This window comes from Pan paniscus, chromosome 1 (genome assembly GCF_029289425.2).
Source record: "Pan paniscus chromosome 1, NHGRI_mPanPan1-v2.0_pri, whole genome shotgun sequence".
NCBI classification, from domain to species: domain Eukaryota; kingdom Metazoa; phylum Chordata; class Mammalia; order Primates; family Hominidae; genus Pan; species Pan paniscus.
The window spans coordinates 197493052-197519945 of NC_073249.2; the positions used below are offsets into that span (position 1 = coordinate 197493052).

The window sequence follows — 26894 nt, forward strand, 5'->3', positions numbered from 1 at the left end:
TCCATGTCAGCACTTCCCACCAAATCGACAGACCCTCCCTCAGGGAACTACCCTGTCCTCTCAACATGTGCCCTGAACGACCCACCCTCAGCTCCAGGGCCGGATTCTGATTGGCCTAAGCCGTGGGGCTAGCCTATCTTGCTGGATAAAGTGATTGGTTCAGGAAATGGCACATGACCCAGTTCAGACCAATGAAAGGCGAGGAGATGTTCGCTGGGGTTTCTGGGAAAGAGGAGCTGTCCCTCTCTTCAGAGGGACGTCCCAGAAGCGACTGGCTCTTTTCTTCTGGTCGCTGCAGAGTGAGGGTGTGACGGGCCAGCAAGGACGGCAACAGTCGAGGAGAAAGGAGAGAATGCCAGAGAGATGGAGCCCAAACCTGAACCCAGGATCAAAGGGCAACTGGGTAGCACTCGCTCTGGAGTTCTCGGTCGGCTGCGCCGCTGACTTGCCAAATTTGCCTAAGCCCGTTTGTTGGTGTTTGCAGGTCCTAACTGATGCGGTGCCATTTTTCAAGTACAGAATTGGATAAGCGTTGGAGACAGGGAGCAGCCAGCAGGTGCAAGCACTTCTGTGGATCCAGTCCCTTTCCTTCTGATTCTGTCTCCGTGTACACTTCTTATCACAAATCAGGGTCTTGCCCTGGAAAACATCTCCCGACCCCTCTTGCTGGCCTGGCACCTGCACAGTAAGTCCTGGTCGGGCAGCCCGAGTGTCAGGAACCCTGGGCTCTGTCCCAACCCTGTCTGCTGTCTGGCTGTGGGACCTGGGCTGATTTATGCCCACTCTCTGGGCTAAATTTGTGATTCATCCACCAGCCCATAGACTGTGAACTCCCCGAGGAAAAGGGCGATGTCCAACCCATCCATGTGGCCCCCAAGCCCAGGACAGGCCTGGCATACAGCAGGTGTCCATGGAGCTGTTGACCAGTGTGGGAGTGGCACCTTCCTGCTCTAACCTCCCAGGATCAGGGCCATTCATGATGCTGACAGGGACAGCTGCAATTCCTTCTGTCCACCCCAACAGCCTCCTGGAGGCCCCAGCCCGATGCTAGAGCAGCAGGAAATCTCACCGGAAGAGATTTCACACGGAGGCTTTGAGGCAGAGGCCTCAGTTCGCACACAGCCTCTATCTCTGTTGAAGGTTCACTGAGCCACAATTAGACTATAGGGTGAGGAAAATCCCCCAAAGCCTCAACCCTTTCTTTACTCTCCAGCTGCAGCTGTCCTGGGAAAGATTTGAAACTCCTTAGTTCATTGGTGTCTGTGGCAGGGGTGAGGGAGGAAGAGCAATGATGAGGAGCCCATGTTATAAGACAAGAATCAAAAAGAGAAACAAGGCTGGGCATGGTGGGTCACGCCTGTAGTCCCAGCACTTTGGGAGGCCGAGGCGGGTGGATCACTTGAGGTCAGGAGTTTGAGACCAGCCTGGCCAACATGGCAAAACCCTGTCTCTATTAAAAATACAAAAATTAGTCAGACATGGTGGTGCGCACTTGTAGTCCCAGCTACTCTGGAGGCTAAGGCAGGCGAATCACTTGAACCTAGGAGGCAAAAGTTGCAGTGAGCCGAGATCATGCCACTGCACTCCAGTCTGGAAGACAGAGGGAGACCCTGTCAAAAAAAGAAAGAAAGAGAGAGAGAGAAGAAGGAAGGAAGGAAGGAAGTAAGGAGAAAGAGAGAGGAAGGAAGGAAGGGGAGAGAGAGAGAAAAGGAAAAAGAAAAAAGAAAGAGAAAGGAGAGAGAGAAAAAAAGGAAGGAAGGAAGGAGAGAGAAAGAAAAAAGAAAAAGAAAGAAAGAGAGAAGAAAAAGAAAAGAAATGGGCCGGGCAAGGTGGCTCATGCCTGTAATCCCAGCACTTTGGGAGGCCAAGGCAGGCGGATCATGAGGTCAGGGGTTCGAGACCAGCCTGGCCAACATGGTGAAACTACATCTCTACTAAAAATACAAAAATTAGCTAGACGTGGTGGCAGGTGCCTGTAATCCCAGCTACTCAGGAGGCTGAGGCAGGAGAATCATTTGAACCTGGGAGGCAGAGGTTGCAGTGAGCCGAGATTGCGCCATTGTACTACAGCCTGGGTGACAGGGCGAGACTCTATCTCAAAAAAAGAAAAGAAACAAATCCATGGTGTTCGGCTAATGTTTTTTCCTTAACAACAGCAGAGCCACTCCTCTGCCCTATTGGGTGGCATGGGCTGAACCTCAGATTGTTCAGAGGATGAGGACCTGTGTGTCGGTATACATAGGCAGGAGCAGAGAAGGCAGGGGTGGAAAGACCCACTTTCTCCCATGGGGAGAGGGTTCAGTCTAAAGAGAACTGGAGGTGGGTCAGGGGCTCAAAGCGACCCTGTTGTTATGTGTAGGGAGTTTGGGAGGGGAGAGTAAATCTTGTGTGACATGTGAGGGTGGGCAGGGATGAAAATAGAGGAGGAAAATGAGGAAGTGGTTGATGATGATTGGGAAAAGTTAGGAGCCAGAACATAAAATGTTGAATTCCAAGTTAAGGATCTTGGCCTTCACTCCATGGGCAGTGTACCTCACACCACACACCCCAGAAGAATTTTGGCAGTGTGCCCAGAGATACATGAAGCCGTAAGATGGGTATAGGACATCCTCCCTCTGTGTGGAAAATGCCCATTATTTTATATTTTATATGAAAACAATCATGGATATATCACAGAGGGCAAAATATGCATGGCTTTGAAATATTAGATTGGAGAATTTAAAGAACCTATGAGCCTGTGGCTGGAGTAGACGAAGCCCTGTCTGGATGCAGACCTCTCAGTAACCTGGGTGTCCCCATGTCCTAATGCTATTAGCAGGAAGCTCCCAGTTTCTCCTTCCCAAACTTATCAAAATGGAACCTCAGCCTCCTCCATTACTGGGAGGGAAGAAATTGGGGGCGGGGATAGGGGGCTGTCCATGATGCTAAAACTGGATTAACCCATTTCCACAGATGAGCTCTGACCTTAAAGTTTCTATTCTGTCTTCACCTTCTGGAAGCTAGATGAAGGAGGGTGGCTCGGGGAGACCCCAGGAAGCTGAGTACTCCAAGGGCTAGGGAAGTAATAATCCTCAGGGCAAGGTAGGGCTGGATAGTAGAGGACCTAGAGGAACAAGATTAGGACAATTATCATGTGTAGCATTTACAGGTCCTAGGAAAAATATTTTCTTGAGTTTGGAGACTATCTCTGCTTCCTAAGAACCATTCAATGTTCTTGAAGTGAGCCCTGAAAATGGTCCCTTAGGAAAATAGTCGCTAGGACCTCCTCTTTGTGTGTGTGGGTGTGTATCTGTGTGTGTAGTTGCTTCTGTATGCATGTGTATGGCTTACTATGCATGTAATAGACTCTGTGTGTGATAATGCATAGCTCATATTAAAACAACTGGCATCTCATAATTCAATTCCTCAGAAGGAAAAATCTAGGACAAATATTTAGCTGGTATTTTATCCCAATTCAAAAATGTGTACATCCTGAGTTGTCTCATCTCCACCCACAGCCCTGTAGTCACAACCACCCAGGTAGCATCTGCTAAGAAGAGAAAGCTCCAGTCTCCAAGTGCAGGGATGGGGGTGCCTATCTTGGTGGGGGCTGAGGGGAAAGCCTGCAAGGATTTCACAGTTCCAGGGAGATGGAAAGCCTGCAGCTCAGCACAGCCAACCTGGGCTTGCAGACATGGTCTCTAGCCAGACTTCTTGTCTGGCCCATCATGACTAAAGGGAAGGGGCCCGCACCCCAAGTGCCTATACCCATCCGTCTAGGGCTGCTCTGTTCCCCAGTCTTGCTGGGCCTTACAGGCCTGGGAACATCCAGCCTTCAGACATGGTGTTAGCCAATTCAGAGCTTTGGCTGCAGACAGAGCTGGGTTGGAGTCCAAGCTCCACTACTCACCCATTGTGGGACTGAGGGCATATTGTTTCAACTGCTGCACCTCATTTGCTGTCGACCCCAGTGAGTGTCCCAATGTGGCTGCCACACAGTCGGTGATCCCTCACTGTGGATCGCCCTCTCTGTCTCCCTAACAGGAGACATGACAGTCATTTGTTCATGGGTTCTCCATGTACATTTCTTCCTGAGTGATCTATTGACATGAAATTGGCCTTCAGCTTTTTTTTTTTTTTTTTTTTTTTTTGAGACAGAGTCTCGCTCTATCCCCCAGGCTGGAGTCCAATGGTGTGATCTCAGTTCACTGCAACCTCTGCTTCCCAGGTTCAAGTGATTCTCCTGCCTCAGCCTCCTGAGTAGCTGGAATTACAGGTGCCCACCACCACACCTGGCTAATTTTTGTATTTTTAGTAGAGATGGGGTTTCACCATGTTGGCCAGGCTGGTCTTGAACTCCTGATCTCAGGTGATCCACACACCTCGGCCTCCCAAAGTGCTGGGATTACAGGTGTGAGCCACTGCACCCGGCCTCAGCTTCTTATATATTTATCAGTTTAGCCACCGTTAATACATAAACTGTTGTCCTCACAGTAAAATTTGTTAACTGCATTCCTTTGCATGTGTGATTTGGGCTTCTGTGCCTCTTCAGACTTCTCTCAACTTGGACAAATCCATCTGCTCCTCTGCATGAACAAGCCGTCTTACCTTCCAGTGGGATGGGTTTTCCAGACTCTCCCAGAACACACACATTTGTAGATTTACAGCTCCTTTTCCCACTTCTGCTGCCACTCTAGCTACTGCATATTGAGGACTTGCTCCTGGCCAGGCATAGTACTGAATGCTTTGCCAAGATTATCTCTAAGAAATGGGCACCGTTCTTATCCCCATTTTACAGATGTGAAAACTGAAGTTTAGAACAGTTGAATGATTAGCCCAAAGTCCCCCAAATACTGAGCGGTGGAGTCAGCCTTTGATTTTAGATTTTTCTGATTCTAGAGCCCACAATTTCTGCTTGCATTTTGTACCATAGAATGGAAACAGTCCTCCTCCAAATGTTCCGCTGTCTCCTTCTGTCTTTCTTTTCCTCCTCATCCTCTCCCACCTCCTCCTTTTCTTCTCACCCTCCTCTTCTTCCTCCCCATTTCTCTGTAAGCCTCTTCTTTCTCTCTTTCCCTTCCCCAGATATTTGCCCCCAACCCAGCACTGCCAAACCTTTGTAGCCAGGATGTTTAAGAGCTGAGATTCCATGTCACCTGCTGGGACAGAAAGGGGAATATGGCTTCAGAGACACCCCTACATTATGGGAGGAAGGATGGCCAAGGCCTCCAGACTTACAACCCACCCTGAGGCCCCTCCCCTAGCTCAGAGCTGTGTGCCTGGAAAAAGACACGTTGGTTTCTCCTTCACTTCTAGCAGCTCAGGGAAGGACCATCCCTGTCCTCAGCATCCCATCACTGCAGGTGTGTGGGTGACGATAACACTGTTCCCAGGTTTACTTTCACACAGTGTGCCAAGGAGTTTCTCCTGGACCTCACGTGATCCTCACATCATCCTGGGAAGTGGAGCATTATGCCCCTTGAATGGGGGGGAAACTCAGGTCACACAGGAAGGTAGGGGCAGAACCAGCATCAGATCCCAGAGTCTCTCATTCCCAGGTCAGCATCTGTAACAAAAGGGCAGGCCCAACCTGTGAGTTGGTCACGATGTCGGTTGTTTTAGTTTTTATTTCAGCACAAGTCTCACCTGCCAGCTCCTCAGAGCCGTGGGAGAGGGTGGGGCCAGAGCTGTCTGGATTCAGCTCAGGGCCCCAGGTCTGCCACTGGCTCAGTGTGTGTGACCTTGGGCAAGCGCTCCTTTGCCTCAGTTTGCCACAGGCCTGTTTTCTCATCTGTAAAATGGTCCTTTATGGGACCAGGGTGCTGAGTTTGACTCCCCAGCGATCTGTGCTCGGAGCATCCTGTTCCCCAGGGGCTTCGGGGCTGGACGTAGCCTGTACAGCCGCTTGGCTCCACAGCAGCTGTTTCACTTCCTCAGCAAGGATTGTAATTCCTCCTGGTGGAAACTGGGTCCATGCGTTTGGCTTGAATACGTTGATTTGTCAAAATTACCATTTCCTGGGGCTGCTCACATCGGAAGCAGCAGGTGGTTCTTCCGTGTGCTTCAGAAAGCATCCCAGAGTCCAGCTGGGACAAATCCATCCCTCCAAAGCGACATCTGCTGGAAGGCAGCACTGAATTATGTCGCATTATAACAGCATTTCACTGGGTTCCTGTGACCTTTATTTAGCCAGAGCCGGAATCTCCTACCGAGGGGCCCGCTCCCCTGTCTGGGGACTTTTCCTGGCCTGCACCAGGCAGACTGCATCATAGCAGGTAGGACGGGGGTCAGGGTGAGGGGTTCTGGGCCAGGCAGGGGTGGGCAGAGATAGGCCCCCTTGGCGGAGAGGAGAAGGCGGGGTTGAAAGGACCACATCCATGGGACAGTTCTCTCCACGGGGCTGGTCACCCACCATGGGTGGCCCTGGAGACTCCCATCCCCTTCATCCATTCCTTTTCTCACTCACTCAGTAAACATTTCTTGGCCACTGATGTGCCAGGGTGACATGCCAGGTTAAGGGGACACAGAGGTAGGGAAGAGCTTGCTTTTATCTCAGGGACTCACAGTCTGGAACAAGAGACAGAAACTCTGTGTCAAGAAACAATAACAGGCATCAGGGAACAGGAGGAGGGAGCAGTTAACTCCCTCCAGGGTTAGGGGGACAGGGGTGTGTCTCAGGGTGGCTGCCCCAAAGGGTGCTCTTTTTGAAGCACATGGATGAACCACCTGTTGCTTCCAATGTGAGCAACCCCAGGAAATGGTCATTTCAACAGCTTGCCCTGAGTCAAGGGCCCCAGTGCTGATAGTTTATCTGAGAGGGGATCCCTCTCAGATAAAGTGTGGAAATGGAGCGACTAAGTGGGGAAAAGAGAAAAGTCAGTGAAGCATGAACTAAGCACTAGGCAGTGGGTTACAGCGACGGCAGCTTCGGGGCTCAGTCCTGCTGGGGAGCCTCTGAGGCCTGCGTGGAAGATGCCCCAGAGTCCACTCTCATGACTCAAGGGGTAGTGGGCACTGTTCACCAACTCTCGAGGCATTAACTCCTCCTGTCCCCTGTACTCCTAGCTGACACCTGCCACACAGACAAGCAAGTTCTCCAGGTGCCAGAGAAAGAGAGAAAGAGATACAGGCATTTGAGGTGGGAAGCTGTCAGCATGCTCAGAACTGTAACTGCAGAACTCAGAGTGCCAAGGGGAGGGGGACACCAACCACATCTGTTACAGCATCTTAGGAAAGCTGACATCTGAGCTGGGTTTGAAGGTGAGTAGGAGGTTTGCAGCTGGAGCAAGCAGGGTGAGTGGCTCATCTGGGCAGTACAAACAGTATGTGGATGGGAGGGGAAGAAATGAAAGTGGCTCGAGGGGCCAGAAGATTTCAAGAAAGGAATTTATTTTAAAATTAAGTATGGGGGAGATTGAGCAGGCTTTATGCAGGGAAGTCAGGGGTGCTGACAAATGCCGGGGGAAGTGGGGACAGAGAGAGAGAACGCTATAGGGACAATGTCCCACAAAGGCAGAAAGGAATCAGTCCGGAAGGTGGAAACGGACTGGCCCTCAGCCAGAGGAGAGAGTCTGTCCTGAGATAGTTAAGAGTCCTCTTCCCAAGCGGGCTGAGAACAGGTTCAGGAGAGAAGGGAGTATTTGAGAAAGTCAGGTCACTACTGGGAGTGAAAAAGCTGATGGTGGGACTAGGGGAGAACTTAAGAAAGGTGGAGGATCTGAATAGTCCTTGAAGGGAAGGGCGGTCGGAGCAGATGACAGGGAGGTGGCAGAAACAATGGGCGATGCTGGAGCCCGCTGACGTTGGCAATCACCCCTTGGCGATGTTGCCAGTACTCACTAAGTGCAGTTTTCTCAGCAGCTTCTCAGCAGCTCAGAACAGGAGTTGAGAAAGCAGATGGCTGCCTTGGCAAGTGGCTGGGGGTTGGTAAGGCAGGGAGGCGAGAGGAGAATGTCAGCCACCTGCAGGCACAGAATTCCTCGGGGAAGGTTTCACTGGCTTTCCATTGCCTTCCTACCCTTGGACCTGGGAGAAGAATGGGGAAGGGTTGAAAAGACCAGGGCTAGGGGTTTCAGTGCCTAGGCTCTCATCCAAGCTCTGCTGCTCACTTTCTGTGTGACCCTGGGCAAGCCACCTCCCTTTGTAAGACCTCTCTTTCTATACCTATTAATTCAGGACTTCTCATCCTCAGCACTACTGACATTGCAGGCCAGATAATTTCTTGTTGAGGGGCCAAGGGCGGCGGGGGCTGTCCCATGTATTGTAGGATATTTAGCAGCATCGCTGGCCTCTACCCACTAGATGTCAGTAGCAAAACCACATTGTGATAACCAAATGGTCCCTGGGAAGCAAAATTGCCCCCAGTTAAGAAGCACTGTATTAATCAGAATAACGATAATACAACTGGAATAATAATGTAAGTGGAATAATAATGACAAGATCTATCCAGCCAAGCCGTAAGAAGAAGGGTTGTCATGAGGATCACAGAACATCATGGAAATTGAGGTGGGGAGAAAGCCTTTGCAGGTCATTAGAGCAGCTTGGATGGAAGTAGGCATCTGACACAACTTCTCCTCACTTTCCCCGCCTGTAAAGGACATAGGTTAGAAGCTGAGCTGGGCCTAGAACCCAGGCATCCTGATTCCCAGCTCCAGGCTTTGGCCTTTCTGCAAGGCATGCTGGGAAGATGCCACATCCTCATCTTCACCATGTTCACACAGAAACTGGGACTTTCCAAGAAGGATCTGAAAGAGGCAGAGGTGAAGAGAAAGGCCAAGAGGAGAGCAAGGGGGAGGCCAAATCTTCATCTCAAATCTGATTGAGATGGAGGCAGCAAGGAGGCCAGATGCCAGGGTGGAGAGTATGTGAATAGAGACCATTCAGAAGACAGAGACCACACCAGTAACCTAAACATGGAAAATGTAATGTAAAGAACTGTTCATGAGGCTGGGCGCGGTGGCTCACACCTGTAATCCCAGCACTTTGGGAGGCCGAGGTGGGTGAATCACCTGAGGTCAGGAGCTCAAGACCAGCCTGACCAATATGGTGAAACCCCGTCTCTACTAAAAATACCAAACTTAGCTGGGCATGGTGGTGTGTGCCTGTGGTCCCAGCTACTGGGGAGGCTGAGACAGGAGAATTGCTTGAACCTGAGAGGCAGAGGTTACAGTAAGCCAAGATCACGCCACTGCACTCCAGCCTGGGCAACAGAGAGAGACTCCATCTCAAAAAACAAAACAAACAAAAAAAAAAAAAACAAAGAAATGCCATCCATCTCTATAGCCTTTCAATACCCCTCCACTGCCCTCTATTGACAGAGATTAACATTGCACCACCCTGCAAACAAATGTTTATAGGGTCCGGCTCCAGTAACACAAAGCAGGACACAGGGTGGACTTGAGAAACAATTGGTGGAACCATCACAGTCCTTGCCTTTGACGAATCAGCTTCCATATATATCTACTACACACTTTTAAACTTCCATTCACAACAAGGCAACTCTGTGTTTCCACCTAAGGAGATGCAGTTATCCCTTGTACACATAAGGAAGTTCCCACCCTTGCCTCAAAATAAGGAGACACGTAGTTCCAACATCATTCACCCCTTGCTGGCTATATGAACAACTCCTCAAAATCAGCACAGTCACACTGAATATTCTGTTTCCTAAAGGCCATATGGTAAAGTTAACCTCCAATAACTGGTATATAAATAACAATGGGGAGAACACATGAACACAAAGAAGGGAACAACAGACACCCAGGCCTGCTTGAGGGTGGAGGCTGGGAGGAGGGTAAGGATCAAAAAACTACCTATTGGGTACCATGCTTATTACCTGGGTGACAAAATAATCTGTATACCAAATCCCTGCGACGCATAATTTACCCATGTAACAAACCTGCACATGTAACCCCTGAACCTGAAATAATAGTTGGAAAGAAAAATAGGCCAGGCACAGTGTCTCACACCTGTAATCCCAGCACTTTGGGAGGCCAAGGCAGGTGGATCACGAGGTCAGGAGATCGAGACCATCCTGGCTAACACAGTGAAACCGCGTCTCTACTAAAAATACAAAAAATTAGCCCGGCGTGGTGGCACACTCCTGTAGTCCTAGCTACTTGGGAGGCTGAGGCAGGAGAATCGCTTGAACCCAGGAGGCAGAGGTTGCAGTGAGCCGAGATCGCGCCACTGCACTCCAGCCTGGGCGACAGAGCAAGACTCTGTCTCAAAAAAAAAAAAAAAAAGAAAAAGAAAAAGAATAATACCAACGGGAAGAAGGAGAAGAAAACAATTAACATAGTCATAAATATATACACATAACAATAAATGAGAAAATATGCAAAGCTACTCTAGTCCTCATTTCTGTAACTGACCACAAGGCCATAATTTATATCTATGATTTCCTTCTTCCACTACCCATTCTGAATCTTCCCTACCCTCAACCAGAACCTCAGCTAGTTGGGGTTTTTTTTTTACCAGGAAGAGTAAGTCAAAACCTCATTCTTGAATGATATGAGCCCTCAATTATCCTGCCTTTTTTGGATTGATGAAGTTCTCCATTAACCTGTACAGTTGGGCTTGGAAGTACTAAGAGGCACACCCGCAGAATCCCCTGAGTTCCAGACATAGCCCTCCTGTCCCCATCGTGTAGAAGCAATCCAATTTTTCCGTGGAAACCAGGATCAATCATTCCATCCAAAAGAGTAACCCTTTTATCGGCCTGTTTGATAGGCGACGTAAGAACCCCAAATGGCTAGAGGCAGTCTCATCCTTCCATTCATTGGAACCAACGTTGTGTCCTCTAGGATTCCCCCCATCCTTGCCTTAGGAACAAAGATATCCAAGCCAGCAGAGTTCAAATTTGCAAAGACAAGAAGCAAACATTCTCCAAGTGGGTGATTAAGAATAATAATGAGAGGAGCCTGTACCAGTTGTCATTTATTGCTTCTGAGTTCCAAATCCACCCCTCATGGCCTGCTTGTGAAACTAGAACGTTTTCTCTTGCAAGTTGGCATGGTGTTGATTTTGTCAATAGATGGCACTGGCAGGATGTTGGACACTCTGATTCCAGAGTACTTGGCTTCTTCTTGCATTCGGTGGTGTGCAGGACACTCAGTAGAGCACACCGCTGGTGATAGCAGCAGCCCTCCCATATCTGGCTTCTCAAAGGCAGGATCTATAGAAGCCCCAGCTCACTTCCACTCATCTTCCCAAAAATGGCTTCCTATCCTCCCACCCCAAATACTCTGAGAAACTTCTTGGCAGCCAGTGCTCCAGCTGGCTTCCCAGCAAGTTCAACAGAAACCCTCACAGGCAGCTTCTGAATTTCATCAGCATCTCAGCAGGCATGCCCACTAACCTTAGCCCACTGTGGGGAAAAGCAAGAGAGATCAGATTGTTACTGTGTCTGTGCAGAAAGAAGTAGACATAGGAGACTCCATTTTGTTCTGTACTAAGACAAATTCTTCTGCCTTGAGATTCTGTTAATCTATGACCTTACCCCCAACCCCGTGCTCTCTGAAACATGTGCTGTGTCAAACTCAGGGTTAAATGGATTAAGGGTTGTGCTAGATGTGCTTTGTTAAACAGATGCTTGAAGGCAGCATGCCCCTTAAGAGTCATCACCACTCCCTAATCTGAAGTACCCAGGGACACAAAAACTGTGGAAGGCCGCAGGGACCTCTGCCTAGGAAAGCCAGGTATTGTCCAAGGTGTCTCCCCATGTGATAGTCTGAAATATGGCCTCGTGGGAAGGGAAAGACCTGACCGTCCCCCAGCCCGACACCCGTAAAGGGTCTGTGCTGAGGAGGATTAGTATAAGAGGAAGGCATGCCTCTTGCAGTTGAGACAAGAGGAAGGCATCTGTCTCCTGCCCGTCCCTGGGCAATGGAATGTCTCGGTATAAAACCCGATTGTACGTTCCATCTACTGAGATAGGGAAAAACCGCCTTAGGGCTGGAGGTGGGACAGGGGGCAGCAATACTGCTTTGTAAAGCATTGAGATGTTTATGTGTATGCATATCTAAAAGCACAGCACTTGATTCTTTACCTTGTCTATGATGCAAAGACCTTTGTTCACGTGTTTGTCTGCTGACCCTCTCCCCACTATTGTCTTGTGACCCTGACACATCCCCCTCTCGGAGAAACACCCACGAATGAATAAATACTAAGGGAACTCAGAGGCTGGCGGGATCCTCCATATGCTGAACGCTGGTTCCCCGGGTCCCCTTATTTCTTTCTCTATACTTTGTTTCTTTTTCTTTTCCAAGTCTCTCGTCCCACCTTACGAGAAACACCCACAGGTGTGGAGGGGCAACCCACCCCTTCAGCCCACCATGAGACCATCTCTGGGCTGACAATCCAGTGAAATTTTCTACCATCCAATAGGCTGCAACTACACCCTCCTCAAGGGTCTGAATCCCAGCTGTGGAGAGGATCCTCTCTTCCTTCTAAGTTTTGGGCCTTGTACATTCTCCTTCACTTTAGTGGTATTCTTTAGAGTTCTCTTTTATTCCCCCTTAGTTAATCTCATATGTTTTCTGTATCTTGATTGAAAATTGACTGACATAGAACCACTCCCACTTCCACCCCTGATTAATGGACCCAGGTATTCTAACAACGAGGAAGGTAGCACTATACAATGGTGTCTGATTCAAAGCATATATTGCATCCTTTCAGGGAATGTCTCCCAAGTGGTGCCATACCTGAGCCTTCAGTAAGCCATTCCATCTTTTAATTAGACTGTTCACTTCCAGGTGATGAGTGATGTGGTAAGACCAGTTAATTCCATGGGAATCAGCCCACTTTTACATTTCCTTTGTTGTGAAATGAATTCCTTGGGAAGAGGCAATTCTGTGTACTATACCATGATAGTGGGTGAGACATTCTATGAGTACATAGATGGTGGCAGGGACAAAAGAATCACAGGCAGGGACATCAAATATATCTCCAGATAATGATTCTATTTCAATAAGGAAGAATCTATGCCCCCTACATGATGGGAGACGTACAATGAAATCAAGATGAAACCTGGTAGATGACCAGTCTATCCAGGGAATGGTGGCATACTGTGGGCTCATGTTGGTCTCTTCCGTCAGAAGATTGAGCACCCAGCAGTGGCAGTATCCAAAGAAGTCCTTAGGAAAGGGATGTTCATGTTTTTAAGCCCAGGCATATCTTCCATCCCTGCCACTACAGCCACTGTACTCATGGGCCCATTGGACAAGCATAGGGACAGAGGAATAAAGAGGTTAACTGATCATCACAAAGCATGTTATATTGCTCACCTACTTATTGAAAGCCTCCTCTGCAGTGGATGCCCTTTAGCAAACATTCACATGGGACACAAATCTTCACAGTCTATGCCCATTCTGAGAAGCCCATCCACATGACTCTTCTGCAGAATTCCCCCTCTTCAATCTTCCAGTCCTGTTTCTTCCAAGTCTCTGACCAACCAGCCAAACCATACCATTAACAACTGCTCATAAATCAGTGTAGAGCCATACTCTGGCCATCTCTTATTCCAGAATGGACAACCAAATATACTGCTTATAAGATTTTCCCTCACCACTGTATTTCAAGGTCACCCTAATGGGGCTGTGATACCTCAGTCTTCTGTTTTGGTTGGTATATCGGACAGCACCATCTGTAAACCAGGCTTGAGTTTTCATTGTTCAGCAACTGGTCATAAGGAGCTCCCCACGAGGCCATAGGCATGATTTGAGGGGGACAAGGCAATGAGGCAGAAGTTGATGAGAAAGGAGTTTGAACTACTAATTCATACAACTTACTCATACCTTCCAGGCTTGCCCAAGTGAGGTCTCTTTAATATCATTCTCATTTAATGATAGATTGCTGCCACACAAAGCTAACCTTATAACTAGTTGTGTCAATAGAATCTCAATTAGGAATCTTAGGCTGCATGGTCACTTGATGTCCCAGTTAGGCACCCAGTCTCTACCACAGTCCAATAGCAAGCTAGAAGCTATTTCTCAGGGGGGAAAAAAGTAGTGTCTGAATAAACAGGAATAGATTTACTTTAGAATCCTAAAAGTTTGCATTGTGATTCCCTTTTAGGGGCTTAGCTGTGATTCCATACAGCATCCCTACCTGCTGTGGACAATTTGAGAATCACTGGATCTACTGGATCATCCAAGTGGTAGAAAAACTTTTTCTGAAGCCTTAATTTGCTGCAGAACCTCCTTGACTCAAGACTGGAAGCCTTATGGAGATTTTTGCTCATGAGTCAAAGTTACACACGCAAATGTGACATATGTTGCCTCTAAAATCCAAAATGCTTACCAAGTGCTGTGCCTCTTTTTTAGCAGTATGTAATGTGCAACAACTTGACTTTCACGTTGGAGAGACATATCAACATGTTCCAGACCACTGAACCTCAGAAACTACCAAGACAGCAGACCTCTGAAATTTTGTGGGATTTATTTCCCACCCTGACATTCACATATGTTGTACTTGCTACTGCCTGTTCATCAGGCATAATCAGCTCATCATCAATGTAGTACACCAGTGCAATGCTTTGTAGAATGTCAAAATGATCATATTATCTGTAGACTATATAATAGGAGAAAGCAAGAGAAATTGACTTGGTTCTGAGGCAAGACTGTGAATGTGTACTGTTGGCCCTTCCAGGTAAAAGCAAACTGTTTTTGATAGTCCTCACTAATTGGTACAGAGAAAAATGCAGTAGATGGGTGAACAGCTACATACCAAAGTGGTATACTGAGTTGCTCCAGTAAAGATGCTCTATCTGGGGCAGCAGCTGCAATTGGAGTTACCACCTAATGAAATATACAATAATATAGTCATTCTCCAAAACCCTTCCAACCTCTGCATAGGTCAAATAGGCAAGTTAAATGGGGATGGGATAGGAATCACCACCCCTGCATATTTCAAGGCTTCATGAATCTCTGAAATTTCCCCGCGGATATGGAAGTGCTTCCAATTTGCTATCATGGCAAAGAGAGGAAGTTCCAGAAACTTCTATTTAGGCCCTTTCTTCCATGATGGATCTCATTCCATAAGACAAAGACCCAAAAAGGGGTCTCTTCCAGTGAGAGTATGCCAATTTCACTTATACATTCAGAAACTGGGGGAATGTCCAACTGAACACATTTGGGCTAAATATCGATCACCTGATGATCTAAGTCAAGACTTTGAATGGTGGACCACAGTGGCATTTTGCAACCCCAGGAATTATCATAAATTCAGAGTCAATGTCTAGTAATCCCCCAAAGGACTGGGTACTTTCTTTCCCCAAATGCAGTCATTCTAGTAAGTGGCCACAGGTCCCCTTGGAGAAGGCTTGGAGGAAGTTTGTTTTTTTTTAATTATTTTTATTTCAAATGTTTTGGGGGCACAAGTCATTTTTGGTTACATGGATAAATTCCTTAGTGGTGATTTCTGAGATTTTAGTGCACCCATCACCCAAGTAGTGTACACACACCCAATATGTAGTCTTTTGTCCCTCGCACCCCCCAAACCTTCCCCACTGAGTCCCCAAAGTCCATTATATCATTCTTACACCTTTGTATCCTCATAGCTTAGCTCCCACTTATAAGTGAGAACATACAATATTTGGTTTACCATTCCTGAGTTACTTCACTTAGAATAAGGCAGGCATGGAGGAAGACTTATGGTATATACTTATAGCACTACTGCAAGAATCTTCTTCAAAGGGTCTGGCATCCTCCTAAATCAAGATGCTCTGATCTGTGAATTGCTTTAGGTCTAGAAACTGGATGAGAAGCCGTAACTCCAACAGTCATTCCAGTCGGGTTTTGGGCACCAGTGCTAGAGTTGTGTTTGTTCATTTGTTTTTCTGTGATACAGATCAAGCAGTGCTTTAGTAGGCTATCTGTCTATTTCCTTTCTAGGGACAAAGTGGTCAATTAGTCACCACCAAAGATCCCTATGGGCCAAGGCATTCTAATTACAGGCACATCCCTGCTGCCCTTTATGGTGCATCGTCCATATTGTCTTTGGTTATTAAGCAATTCCACTTAGCCTCTGCAGCTCCAGGATGCTATCGTCCCCATGAAATCAAGAAGTTCACAGGAATGATAGCATAATCTATGGTAATAACTGGACTATGAAGGTGAACATCCACAGAGTTTCTTAAGGATGAAGGTTCTCCTCTCAATAATATATTTCTCAGTGCCTTAGTTAAGAAGGTGTCTTCTGAGAATTTTCATGGAACATAGTTTGCAGGGGTGGTTGTGCAGGTCACACATGATAAATTCACTCCAACATCCTATCTCCTTAAGCCTTTGGACTCCCTCTTCCACATTATGCCATGGAACCTCTGGCATTTCAATTTCATTAAATGTAAGCCACCTTCAAGTCCAAGTTTCAGTCAACCAACTGAGTAAACTGTTAGAGCCAACTTCAGTTGCACAACTTAACACATTAAATACCAAATCCACATCCATGAATTCAGAATTATTACCTTCCACCCTTAGAATCAGCTCCCATAAATATTCCCTGAATTATGTAAAATCTTGCCATTAGCAAAATCTTGCCTTTCTTCTGTTGTGTTGCCTCGTTCTGCATCACAGTGCGTACCTGTCCCCTTGGAGCATGCTGAGATTTGACCCTTGTTATGGATCTAGTGGTAACAAAGGGTGCTTGTGGCATCTCCTGAGGATAATGGTCATGGTATCTCAAGGCATCTGCCCCATATGAGGTTATCTCCGCATTTTCAAACAAAGGAAAACTAACCTCCTCAGATACAAGAGGGGAAGATATTTCCATTGGCAAGGGAGGCTCAGAGGGCCTCAGGGAATCAGGATTCTCCATTTTATCTGAGTCCAACCAGATGTCCCTATTCCAAGTTTCAAGATCACATTCTTCCCTGATTTATACCCAAACTTTCACATGAAAAACTTGTGATGCTATAAATTTAACTGACATTTAAATTCTGCCACCCACACAATTAAATTTTATGTTTGGTTTTGAGCAATATCAGCCCTGTGGCTACATGAAATATGAGATTCTTTTACGGATGACATGGAAGCTCTGTGGTCCTCAAACTATGATTTGAGCTGAGAATTAAATAACCTCAACTTGTCTTTTTTTTTCTAGTAAGTGCTCCAGTGCATGCAAGATTCATCCCACACCACAGTCCCTGTGGGCATCATTACTGGTGTAATCATGGTCAGGTGCAGGAGTCACCTGAGTTCCCAAGACACTTGCTCCAGTTGGCATTGCACCAAAATCCATTACAGGTGATAGCAACATTATGGTGCCATTATGCTGTAGATTACAAGCATCCCATTCCCACTGGCAAGGAACTCAGCATTGTGCTCCAGCCCAAAGGCACAATGAAACCTATCAAAATCTCATCTTTGCGGGTCTGTCACCTGGGACCATTCCTGCTCTCAATTCCTTATCAATTAGGATCCAGTCAGGAGACAGAGCTCACACCCATAATCTGAACATGGAAATTTTAATATAAAGAATTATTATCTAACAAAGGATAGTTAATTACTAAAAAGGGTAAAAGAACACTCTATGAGACCCAGAAGCAGCAAGTGCAAAAAAGTAGCTACTGTTTCTAGGCTGAGGGAAAGTGAATAATGAAGGAAATAGGGCCTCAGGAGAAGGTGTTCCCCCTGACTCAGACCTCCTCTATGAGGGAGTGATGACCATGAGAACATGCAGCCTCCAGTGGCTAAGAAACCTGCCAGGGAAAGTAAGCTGGCTCAGTCTGTGGACATGGCCGTCTTTGTGGGAACCTGATCCCACATGGGTTCAGGCTGGTGTCAAGTGTGAGTAGGGCTGGTCTATAGAATCGATGTCCAGGTGGAGAGAGTGAAGCCTGATGGTTCTTTCCTGTTATACAGAAAAGACGTTTGGAGCTGGTCCACACAGGCCACTGAGATGATAGCACTGGGCCTTGGCTCCTGTGCTGGAAACAAAAAGATGGAAGGAGGACCAGAACCTGGAAGGGAAGTGCCTTCCCGCTGCAGAGGGACCTTACAGTGTCCCTCTAGCGCCCTCTCCTGACAAAGCCTAACATTGCTCTAGCTGGCACAAGAGAACTGTTCACAGGGTCCAGCTCCAGTATTACAAAGCAGGGCAACGAAGGATGTATTTGGAGCTCAGAGACAATAAATTAAGAACTGTCATGGGCGAGAGAGGCAGACATGGAAGGGAGCAAAGGGTTGATTGGGGAAGAGGCTAGAAGGGGAAGAGTTGCTATGCCTTTTGTAGGGAAAGGAGCATGCATGGGCTGGAGCCCTGGGGAGCAATCCCAGCCCTCTTCAAAGAGAGAATGCAGTCACAGAATAAACACAGCTCAAGAAAGCCACATTGTTCCACTTTCAAAAGAATAGAAAATAAAATTCCTGGACAGGTTCCCTCTTCCCACTTCTGGGAGTAAGTAGGGAGTGGGTTGAGATACATTTCATTTTTCTTCAAAAGGCTTTCTCAGCTCCTGCTGACTCAGGCCACCTCCACCCTCTGCAGATTCAAGACATTCAATTGTCCAGTCACTGGCTTTTGCTGCAGGCCTACTAGATGCCCAGCCCTGAGCCCTGTTTGACTGTGGGCCTCAGCTAAGCCTGTTTGTGGCTGTGGTTGAGCCTAGCTTGAGTAAGTGTTGAGAGGGCAGACTGGTTCACGGACAAGAGAAACTTCCAGCAGTTAATGTGGTTCAGGTTTAGATCTGCCAGTATTTCTCCAATGATTATAAGAGCAATGGTTTGGAGTCAAGTGACATGGCTTTTAATTCTGTCTTGGCTCTTTTCTAGCTGTGTAGCCTTAAGCAATTCACCTCAGCTCTCTGAGCCTCTTTCCTCATATATCAAATTGTTTTGGTAACATCTGTCTCTCAGGATTTCTGGGAAGATTAGGGACAATGTCCACATTAGGTATAATGCAAGTACCTGCCAAAGTAGGTACAGAGGTCCATCAGACCAAAGCTCAGACTACACCCAAGATTTCATCAGGCTCAGAAAGCAGATGCTTAGGCCAGTGGCCTGGGCACTAATGAGCAATGCCAGCCCCATTGTCTCTGAGGGATGTTGAGCCCATTGCTCTTCAAACAGGGATGCATTAAGAGATTAAACACAGCCCAAGACAGCCACATTATTCACTTTGAAATGAGCAGAAAATGACATTTCTGGTCAGGGTCCCTCTTCCCATCCCAGGGAGAGAGTAGGAGGTGAGCTTAGACGAGTTTCCTTTTTCTTGAAAGGCGTTCTCAGCTCCTGCGCTCCCGCTGACTCAGGCCACCCTCACGGTGAGAATGCAGCAGACTAGGATGATCAGGCGGTGTTTCAAGCCGGCCCTGGGCCTGGAGAGGCTGTTGATGGTGAGGCACAGTGGAGATGAGCCCAGCTAGGGCAGGGTTGGGAGAGCAGCCTGGCTGAGGGTTGAGAGCAGCCTCAAGCAGCTGGTGTGGTGCAGGCATAGACTGGCTGTTGTTTGCATGAGCACTGGCTTTGGAGTCAATCCCAAGTTCTAGTCCAGAGACTGAATCTTTTCTAGCTGTGACATTGAGAGCTCTGCCCTCATTTCTCTGAGCTTCAGCTTTCTTGCCTGCTAAATGGGCTTGGTGATACCCACCTCTCAGGATGCTGGGGAGATTAGGAACAGTCTGTATTAGGGACAATGCACAGCAGTCACTATTGTGATCACCAGGACCAGCCAGGGCGGGGGTGCAGGCCCATCAGACTAAAGTCAGTGTAAAGCCACCAGCCTCAGACACCAGATGCTTAGGCCAATGGCCTGGACCCCACTGAGCAATGTCAGCCCCATTGTCTGAGGGATGTTGAACCTGATGCTGTCCTACTTAGAATGAGCTCCTAGAAAGCACCTAGTTCTGCCTCCTCATGGACAAATCAGGAGACTGAGCCCCAGATGTTTGCTCAATGCCACACAGCATGGTGGTAGCTGAGCCAGCATTGGAACCCAGCCTCATGACTTCAAGCCATGTGGTCATCCAAGGACTAAAAATTATGTGCTTAAGAGTATAGGCTTTGGAGCCAGACAGACCTGAGCTCCAGTCCCAGCTCTGCAACTTTCATTCATTCAACAAATACTCGTTGAGTTCTTGTCATGTGCCAGGCACCATGCCCAGTGCAACGGACACAGGAGGACAAGACCTACATGGCCCTGGCCTCTCGCTGCTCAGTCTGGTGAGAAGAAATACCCAGTGAATGAACAAGCTCATCACCCACTGTGAGAAAGCAGCAAGGCACAGACACAGGATGGGCCCTGAAAGACACAGGGACAGTGGGTGCTGGAGGGCCACTCAGGGCATTCAGGGAGGGCATCTCAGGAAGGGGACATCTGATCTGGGAACTGGACACCAGGCAAGAGCCAGGTATGCAGGACTGGAGAAGGGTGTCCATGCAAAGAGCTCAGAATGATGGGGGAAGAAGAGCCTGGAGTGCGCAGGAGCGTGCAGGAGGGACGTGGACAGACAGGGTAGAGCCAGGACAGGTGGGCCTCAGAGGTCATGGTCAGGAGCACAGTGCTCATGCACACAGCAGCAGGAGGCACTGGAGGGTTTGAGCAGGTGAGTGATGGGATCTGGCCTGTTTTTTCAAACGATCACACTGGTTGCTGTTGTTTGTGTGACCTTGTTGGCTCTCTGACCTGGGGCAAGTTGCTTAAGCTCTCTAAGCCTCAGTCTCCTCATCTGTAAAATGGTGATGATCATAGTACCTACCTCACAGGTGGAACTGGAGACTGACATATGACAGTCTACAGAGAGCACTGAGCAATGTGCATTTCAGTGCCGAATAAAGCTTTGCTTTCTTATATCCCCACGTCCAAAGCCCTCATCCTCTACCTGCTGGCCATTCATTGCCTGACTTGAACCTGTTGATCCTGCCTATGCAATGACTCCATTATTTCTGCACTGCCCTTAGCCATGGGGATGTTGAGGCCAAAGCTCATTAAGCTCCTGTCCATCAGAGGTCACCGGGGCGGGGGGAGGTCCATGGAGCCCAGGGAGAGAGATTGGCCAGGCCCTGCTCCCAGTGAGGGCCTTGCAAGTGGCCTTGGCATCCATCAATGTCACGGCTCCATCTCCTGGGTGCCTGGGATATATAATGCATCTCAATCAGGGGCTGAGAGAGGTTGTGTGAAGTAATCATTGCTTTCGCTGACTCCTACAGCCAGATTTATTATGGTATAAAGAAACAACTTAGCTTCTGGCAGTAACAGGCAGCTGGCCTAGCTGCACTTGTAGAAATCTTATTTGCTGGGGCCTGGGTGGGTGGAGGTTTCTACCCACACCTGCTCAGCCAGAGGCCCTGGACAGAACCCGGCTGGACCATTCATCTTCCTGTGCTCCTGGCCACCTTGTCTGAAAGGCCGCCACCTCTGACACATTTCACAGCATTTGAAAAGCAGTGCTTAGGCCACAAATTCCCCATCTGGTATTACACCGAGGGGATCCTTAGGCTTTTGAGCCAGGGAGGCCACAGAGCAGAGCAGTTAAAGGCCCAGGTGTTGGAGTCAGCCTAAACATGTGTTCAAGTCCCTGCTCTGCCATATATTGGCCAGGTGACCTTGGGTGAGTAAACTCACTTCCCTGAGCCTCCATGTCTTGTCTCTAAAATGGAGGGGTAGGAATCCCCCCTTTAAAGAGCTGCTGTATGGAGTAAGGAAGAGCCAAAGGGTGTAGGACACATAACACAGGAATAGGCACTAGATGAAAGGTGATCGTCACCATTTTCATTATCCAGGGGCTTCAGTATTATGGCGTGAGATGCCCTTTATTGAGGGTCAATTATGTCACCAGGGACTATGCTGGTTCCTTTTAAATATTTTGTCCCTAGACCTCACAACCAATCCTGCAGGTAGGTCCTGTTATGTTTATTGCAGGGTTGTTAGGGGATTGTGCAAGGTCACCCGACTGTGGGTTGTGGAGCTGGGGGCGGGACTATGGGTTCTGGAGCTGGTGCTCCTCCTAATACAGAGCCCACCTCCCCAGCTTCTCTGAGAGGCCACACAAGGCCCCTGGTCAGTTGGGCAGGCAAGTCCAACCTCTCCTTCCTTCCCTCCCTCGTGCCAACATTTCCAGGGCACTAGCTCCATGACAAGCCCCTTACTGGGCAATGGACACAAGATGGCACAGAAATACTCCCTGCCCTTGAGGAGCCAGCACCGAACAGAGCAAAGGGCCGAGCCGCATCCAGACTGCAAAGGGCCGAGCCGCATCCAGACTGCTCCACACGCGTGTGTATCAGTTAGCAAAAACTAACTGTGTATGTAACAAGTGATTTCAACAGACTGTCTTCAAAAAAAAAACCATTTATCATCTCTCCCAGTTCTAGGGGTTGGTTGGGCAGTGTCTTCTAAGCTTAGCCATGTGGCTACACTTACCTGACAGGTCAGCTAGACTGGAAGGTCCAAGACAGCCTCACTCACAGCCTGGGAGTTGCTACTGACTGTTCATGGCACGCGCTGGTTCTCCTCTGTGTGCCCTCAAATCATCCGGTAGGTGAGACAGCTTCCCTCGTATAGCAGAGTTCCAGAAGAGCAAAAGCAAAAACTGCAAGGCCTCATGAGACCTGGGATCCAGAACTCACACGCCATCACTTCTGCCCATGCTATTGGCCAAAGCAAGTCATATTCTATCGCTTGGCCAGTACCCGTGACACACATTTGTGATGCATCGTGTAAGGCTCAGAGGTCAGCTCAGAATGAGGATGAGGGGGTCAGTCTGTGCCCTATCCAAGTGTGATCCTAACTGGCCAATTAATTTTTAACTCAGATTAAAGTATGCTGAATTGTGAGGTCATTAGAATGGGTTGTATCCTCTGACCAATGGAGAAACTGAGGCACAGAGGGTCAGCCAGTGTGCAAACAGAATGTGACATCATAGAGTCAGCCTTCATATGAAGAAACTGAGTTCCAGAAACAGGAATTGTCTTGTCCAAGGTCAGGCAGCAAGCCTGTGACAGAGCCAGGAGTGACCCAGGTCCCTACCAGCCAGCCTGCTCCTCCTCCCTCTCTACCCCATGGACGTGGCTGGGGCTGGGAATGGGCTGGGCTGGGGCAATGGGACGGTCATCCCCAGCAGGGCTGTGTCTCCTCTGCCCCCATCTCTGCCATGTTTGTAAAGTAAGCCCTTTCAACACGCTTGGCATTACATAAGGCACTTAATCATTACCTCATCTGATCCAAACAGGACTGTCCCCACTTTACAGATGATAAAGTAGGCCCCAGAGAGGGCACTAACTTGCCCAGGGTCTCGCAGCTGCTGGGCCCATCTGCCTGACACTAAAGCCTGAGCCTCCCATGCTGTCCCAGAAAGAGCTGAACCTGATCCAGGGCCCCCAGTGGAGTGAGAGGCAGCTCTGTGGCCCTCAGGGATCTCGAGTTGATATACCCTACCTGAGGAACTGCTTCAGAGGCCTGGATGGGGACAGCAATGGCCAGGGTCCCTTGGAACCAACTCTGAAAGTGGAAGGACCCTGAGTGATGTCCTGGTCCACACTCCCACCATTTTACGAATGGAAAAACCAGGACCAGATCAGAACCCAGGCTTCTCCAGGGCCCTCCCACTGCACTGGAGGCTGGGGGCAGGTGAGCAGGCCCCGTCAGGCTGGTGAGACACACACAGGGCTGCTCTGTGGCATTCAGAGAGCACGTTTATTTACAAAGCGCTTTACAAACATCAGCTTATGCCTCCCCACAGCCCCCTGCGAGGTAGGTCAGTAGTCATATCTACAGTTTATAGATGGGGAAATTGAGGCACGGAATGGGGGTGTGGCCTGCCCCATTTTAAAGAGACCTTCCCACCCACCCAACCAAAAATAACAAAAGAAACAAAAAAGCACTGGTCCTACCTCTTCCTCTGAACTCCAGAGGGTATGACCAGCCCTGCTCTAACACTGCCCCTCCCCACAATGGGCAGCCTGACCAGGAGCCACAGGGGCCTCAACCCCAGGGGCTGTTGTTCAGCCTTGCAGATTGTCACTGGCCCAAGCTGAGCAGGACAGGCCAGTGAGGCCTGAAGATTAAAGGAAGAGGGGGGCGAGGTGACTTCATTCTGCAACAGTGCCTCAGGCAGGGAAGGAGCCCCCCATGGGGCACAGCAGTAATAGGCAGATCCTGGTTCAGGGAAGCTCAGAGCACATATCAGGGAAGCAAGTGGGGAGGGATAGTGAGCAAAATATCCCAGGGGCTGCAGGGGGCAGTGGGGAGGAGGGCGCTGCAGTTCCCCTGGGGAGGACAGTCAGTGTGCCCCACTGGCTATTCAGAATTGAGTCCTGCTTCCCCAGGACCTTCAGGGGCTGGGCCAGATGGAATCCTAAATGCCAAGTCCCAGTACATCCTCTACCCACATGCAGAGGGGGCAGGCTGAGTGGGAACCTTGGCCTGGGATGCTCTCTGCAGGGCCTCACTCATTCCTGCCAAAAGCCAGGATGGTGCCAAGGGGTTTGGCCTGAGTCCCCCAGAGCCAGCCGTCCTGAGCCTTTGTCACTCTGCCAGGCAGCGCCAGGCCTCTCAGCACAGGCCTGCAGGACCCTATGGAGGTGGGGCTGGGCTGCAGACTTGCTAAGCTCCTCCTTGGCCCACCACCTGCCCATGGGACAAGCGAAAGGCCCTACCCACAGTGGAAGGGGGAGCAAGATAGCCCAGCATCCACTCCAGTGCTTGCCCCATGGGAGTGTGTTTGGGCAGAGCAGGAGGCACTGATCTTCCTCGCCAGTCCAGGATGGTGGGTCTGGCCCTGAGTGTGCAGTGGGTGCCCCAGGCCAGGGCCCCGCTATCTTGACTCCAGCCCCTCCAAGTACTCCAGGGCCACATCGTAGCAAAAGTGGTACTGATCCTGGGGAGAGGAAGAGAGGGAGGGAATCATGAGCCTGACCCCGACTCCAGTATTGTGGGGGGAGGGGAACGGGGAGTGAGAGGGCAAGCACGAGCCCGAGCCCAGGCCCGCCCTCGGGGAGAAGGGAGAAATGGGGGTAATGTTTTAGGACCACAGGGCTAGAACCAAGGCCCAGTGGTGGGGCCCAGATATGGGAGAGTGGGTGCTAAGGAACCTGGCCTGGCATGGACCAGGAAGGTGGAAGTGGCTGGGCACGGGACACAGCCCCTCACCATGGTCTCCACCATGTTGGGTTTGTAGTTCCGGAGGGTTTTGGCAGCAAAGAAAACGTCCACCAAGTTGTGGCAGCGGATCATCTCCAGGACCGTGGCGCAGGCGCAGAAGGTGCCGCTGCGTCCTCCCCCGTTTCTGAATGAGAGATGCAAAAGCTGAGGGGCGGGGCCTTGGAACCTGAAGGTAAGAAAAGGGCCAGGGAACCACGAGGGAGGGGCAGAGAGCCTAGAGGAGAGGGACGGAGCTAGGGAATCTAGAAGGGTGGGGCAGAGAGCCCAGAGGTGAGGGGCGGAGTTAGAGAACACAGAAAGGAGGGGCCCGAGAGCCTAGAGGAGAGGGGCGGAGCTAGGGAACCCAGAAGGAAGAGGCCAAATCGCCCAGAGATGAGGGGCAGAGCTAGGAAACCCAGAAAGGAGGGGCCAAAGAGTCCAGAGGTGAGGGGCGGGGCTAGGAAACTAAGGAGGGCCAAAGAGCCCAAGGTGAGGGGCAGAACTAGGGAACTCAGAAGGGCGGGGCAGAGGACCCAGAGGTAAGGGGCGGGGCTAGGGAACCCAGAGGGAGGAGCAGGACCAGGTTAAGAAGGATCAGAGGCTAAGACATCTCAGAAGACATATTCTCAAGGCGAAACAGACTGCGGATTCTGAGAGAAAGGAGGCCAGACACACTCCAAGAGAAACACCCGGAGAGACAAAGACAGTGACAAAGAAGGGCGGGGGAGCAGCAAGCCCGTACCCAGAGAGCAAGGTGGAACAGGAATGCTGAGAAGACTGGTCACCACCTGGCAATGTGGGCACACAGGCACAAACGTACCCAAACCCCAAGTCAAACCCACAGCCTCCCACAGAGCTCCATCCCCTCCGTGCCTCTCCCTCCTTCCCTGTGACTCCCCGTGTGGGGTGCCTCCTGGGGAATGGCAGACTGATGCAGCCCTCACTCCCCTTCTCAGGGGTCTTTCCCACCAGAACCAAAACCCCTGGGGGCCAGACCCGGACTGACTCAGCTCCGCACCAGCTTCCAGTAGGCCCAGCCTGCCACTCGAAAGGCTCAGTAAGTGCTGAAAGCATGAAAAAGTGGGGAGCAAAGGAGTGACTGCACCCAGACATGAGTGAATACATGAACTTATGAATGGGGCATGCAGATGGATGGATGGATGGATGGATGGATGGATGGATGGATGGATGGAAAAAGTCACATGTGTGCATGCATGAACAAAGACTGGAATTCTGTTGGCATAAAAGTGTGCCACAATCTCATGGGGTAAAAAATTCTGACCAAGGACTCTAATTAAATTGGCAAAGTCAGACATCATACAGAGGATACTGGGCAGTTGTTCAGGGCTGAGTCTATAGCCTGGAAACTCACTGGATTCCTCCAGGGCCAGCCTTGGCTGGTTGGGCAGCATCCTGGCCACAGCCATCTAAGAGCCCAGGGGTTTCGGTGCCAGCTTTGCAGTCCAGCCAAAGCTGGCACCCTTTCAGACTGGACCTCTGCCCCTGGCTCCCCAACCCCTCCACCTGCCCTCCCGCAGGGCAGGTACTCACAGGCAGTGCACGATGGTGCGCCCATCCCCACTCTCGGCCTGCCACTTGTCCACCTCAGCCAGCAGGTGCAAGAAGGCCTTCTTGGAGTCAGGTGTGTCCCGGTATGCAGACCAGCGCAGGAACTGGAAGTGCCGCACCAGCAGGTGCCCCTCCTGCAACTGGGGACAGGGGCAGCCAGCCAGGGGGGACATGAGCACCAGGGTCCCAGGGGCCCCTGATGACACAGAGGGTCATTAAAAGCTGCCCCAGCCACCACCCAGGGTCCTTCCCTGGGGCTCCTCAGACCACTC

General features: G+C 49.6%; 1 protein-coding gene and 1 long non-coding RNA gene across 13 annotated transcripts in view; one reads left to right on the forward strand and one right to left on the reverse strand.

Moving 5' to 3' along the window:
- Positions 1-253: 253 nt before the first annotated feature.
- Positions 254-20763, forward strand: LOC130541103 (uncharacterized). The gene is made up of 3 exons (XR_008955135.1): positions 254-685; positions 17077-17219; positions 19193-20763. It is a non-coding gene; the product is annotated as an uncharacterized LOC130541103 (long non-coding RNA).
- A 2825-nt stretch (positions 20764-23588) lies between these two features.
- The window catches only part of PTPRU (protein tyrosine phosphatase receptor type U), a 90128-nt gene continuing 86822 nt past the window's right edge, over positions 23589-26894 (reverse strand). For all 12 annotated transcript variants that reach the window (XM_034959710.3, XM_055095822.2, XM_034959709.4 and 9 more), the window contains 3 exons: positions 26605-26762; positions 25063-25198; positions 23589-24790 (listed from right to left, as the gene is read on the reverse strand). In XM_034959710.3, coding sequence (XP_034815601.3) covers positions 24728-24790; positions 25063-25198; positions 26605-26762 — 357 coding nt within the window. In that variant the 3' untranslated portion in view covers positions 23589-24727. The remainder of the gene's footprint in view (positions 24791-25062; positions 25199-26604; positions 26763-26894) is intronic.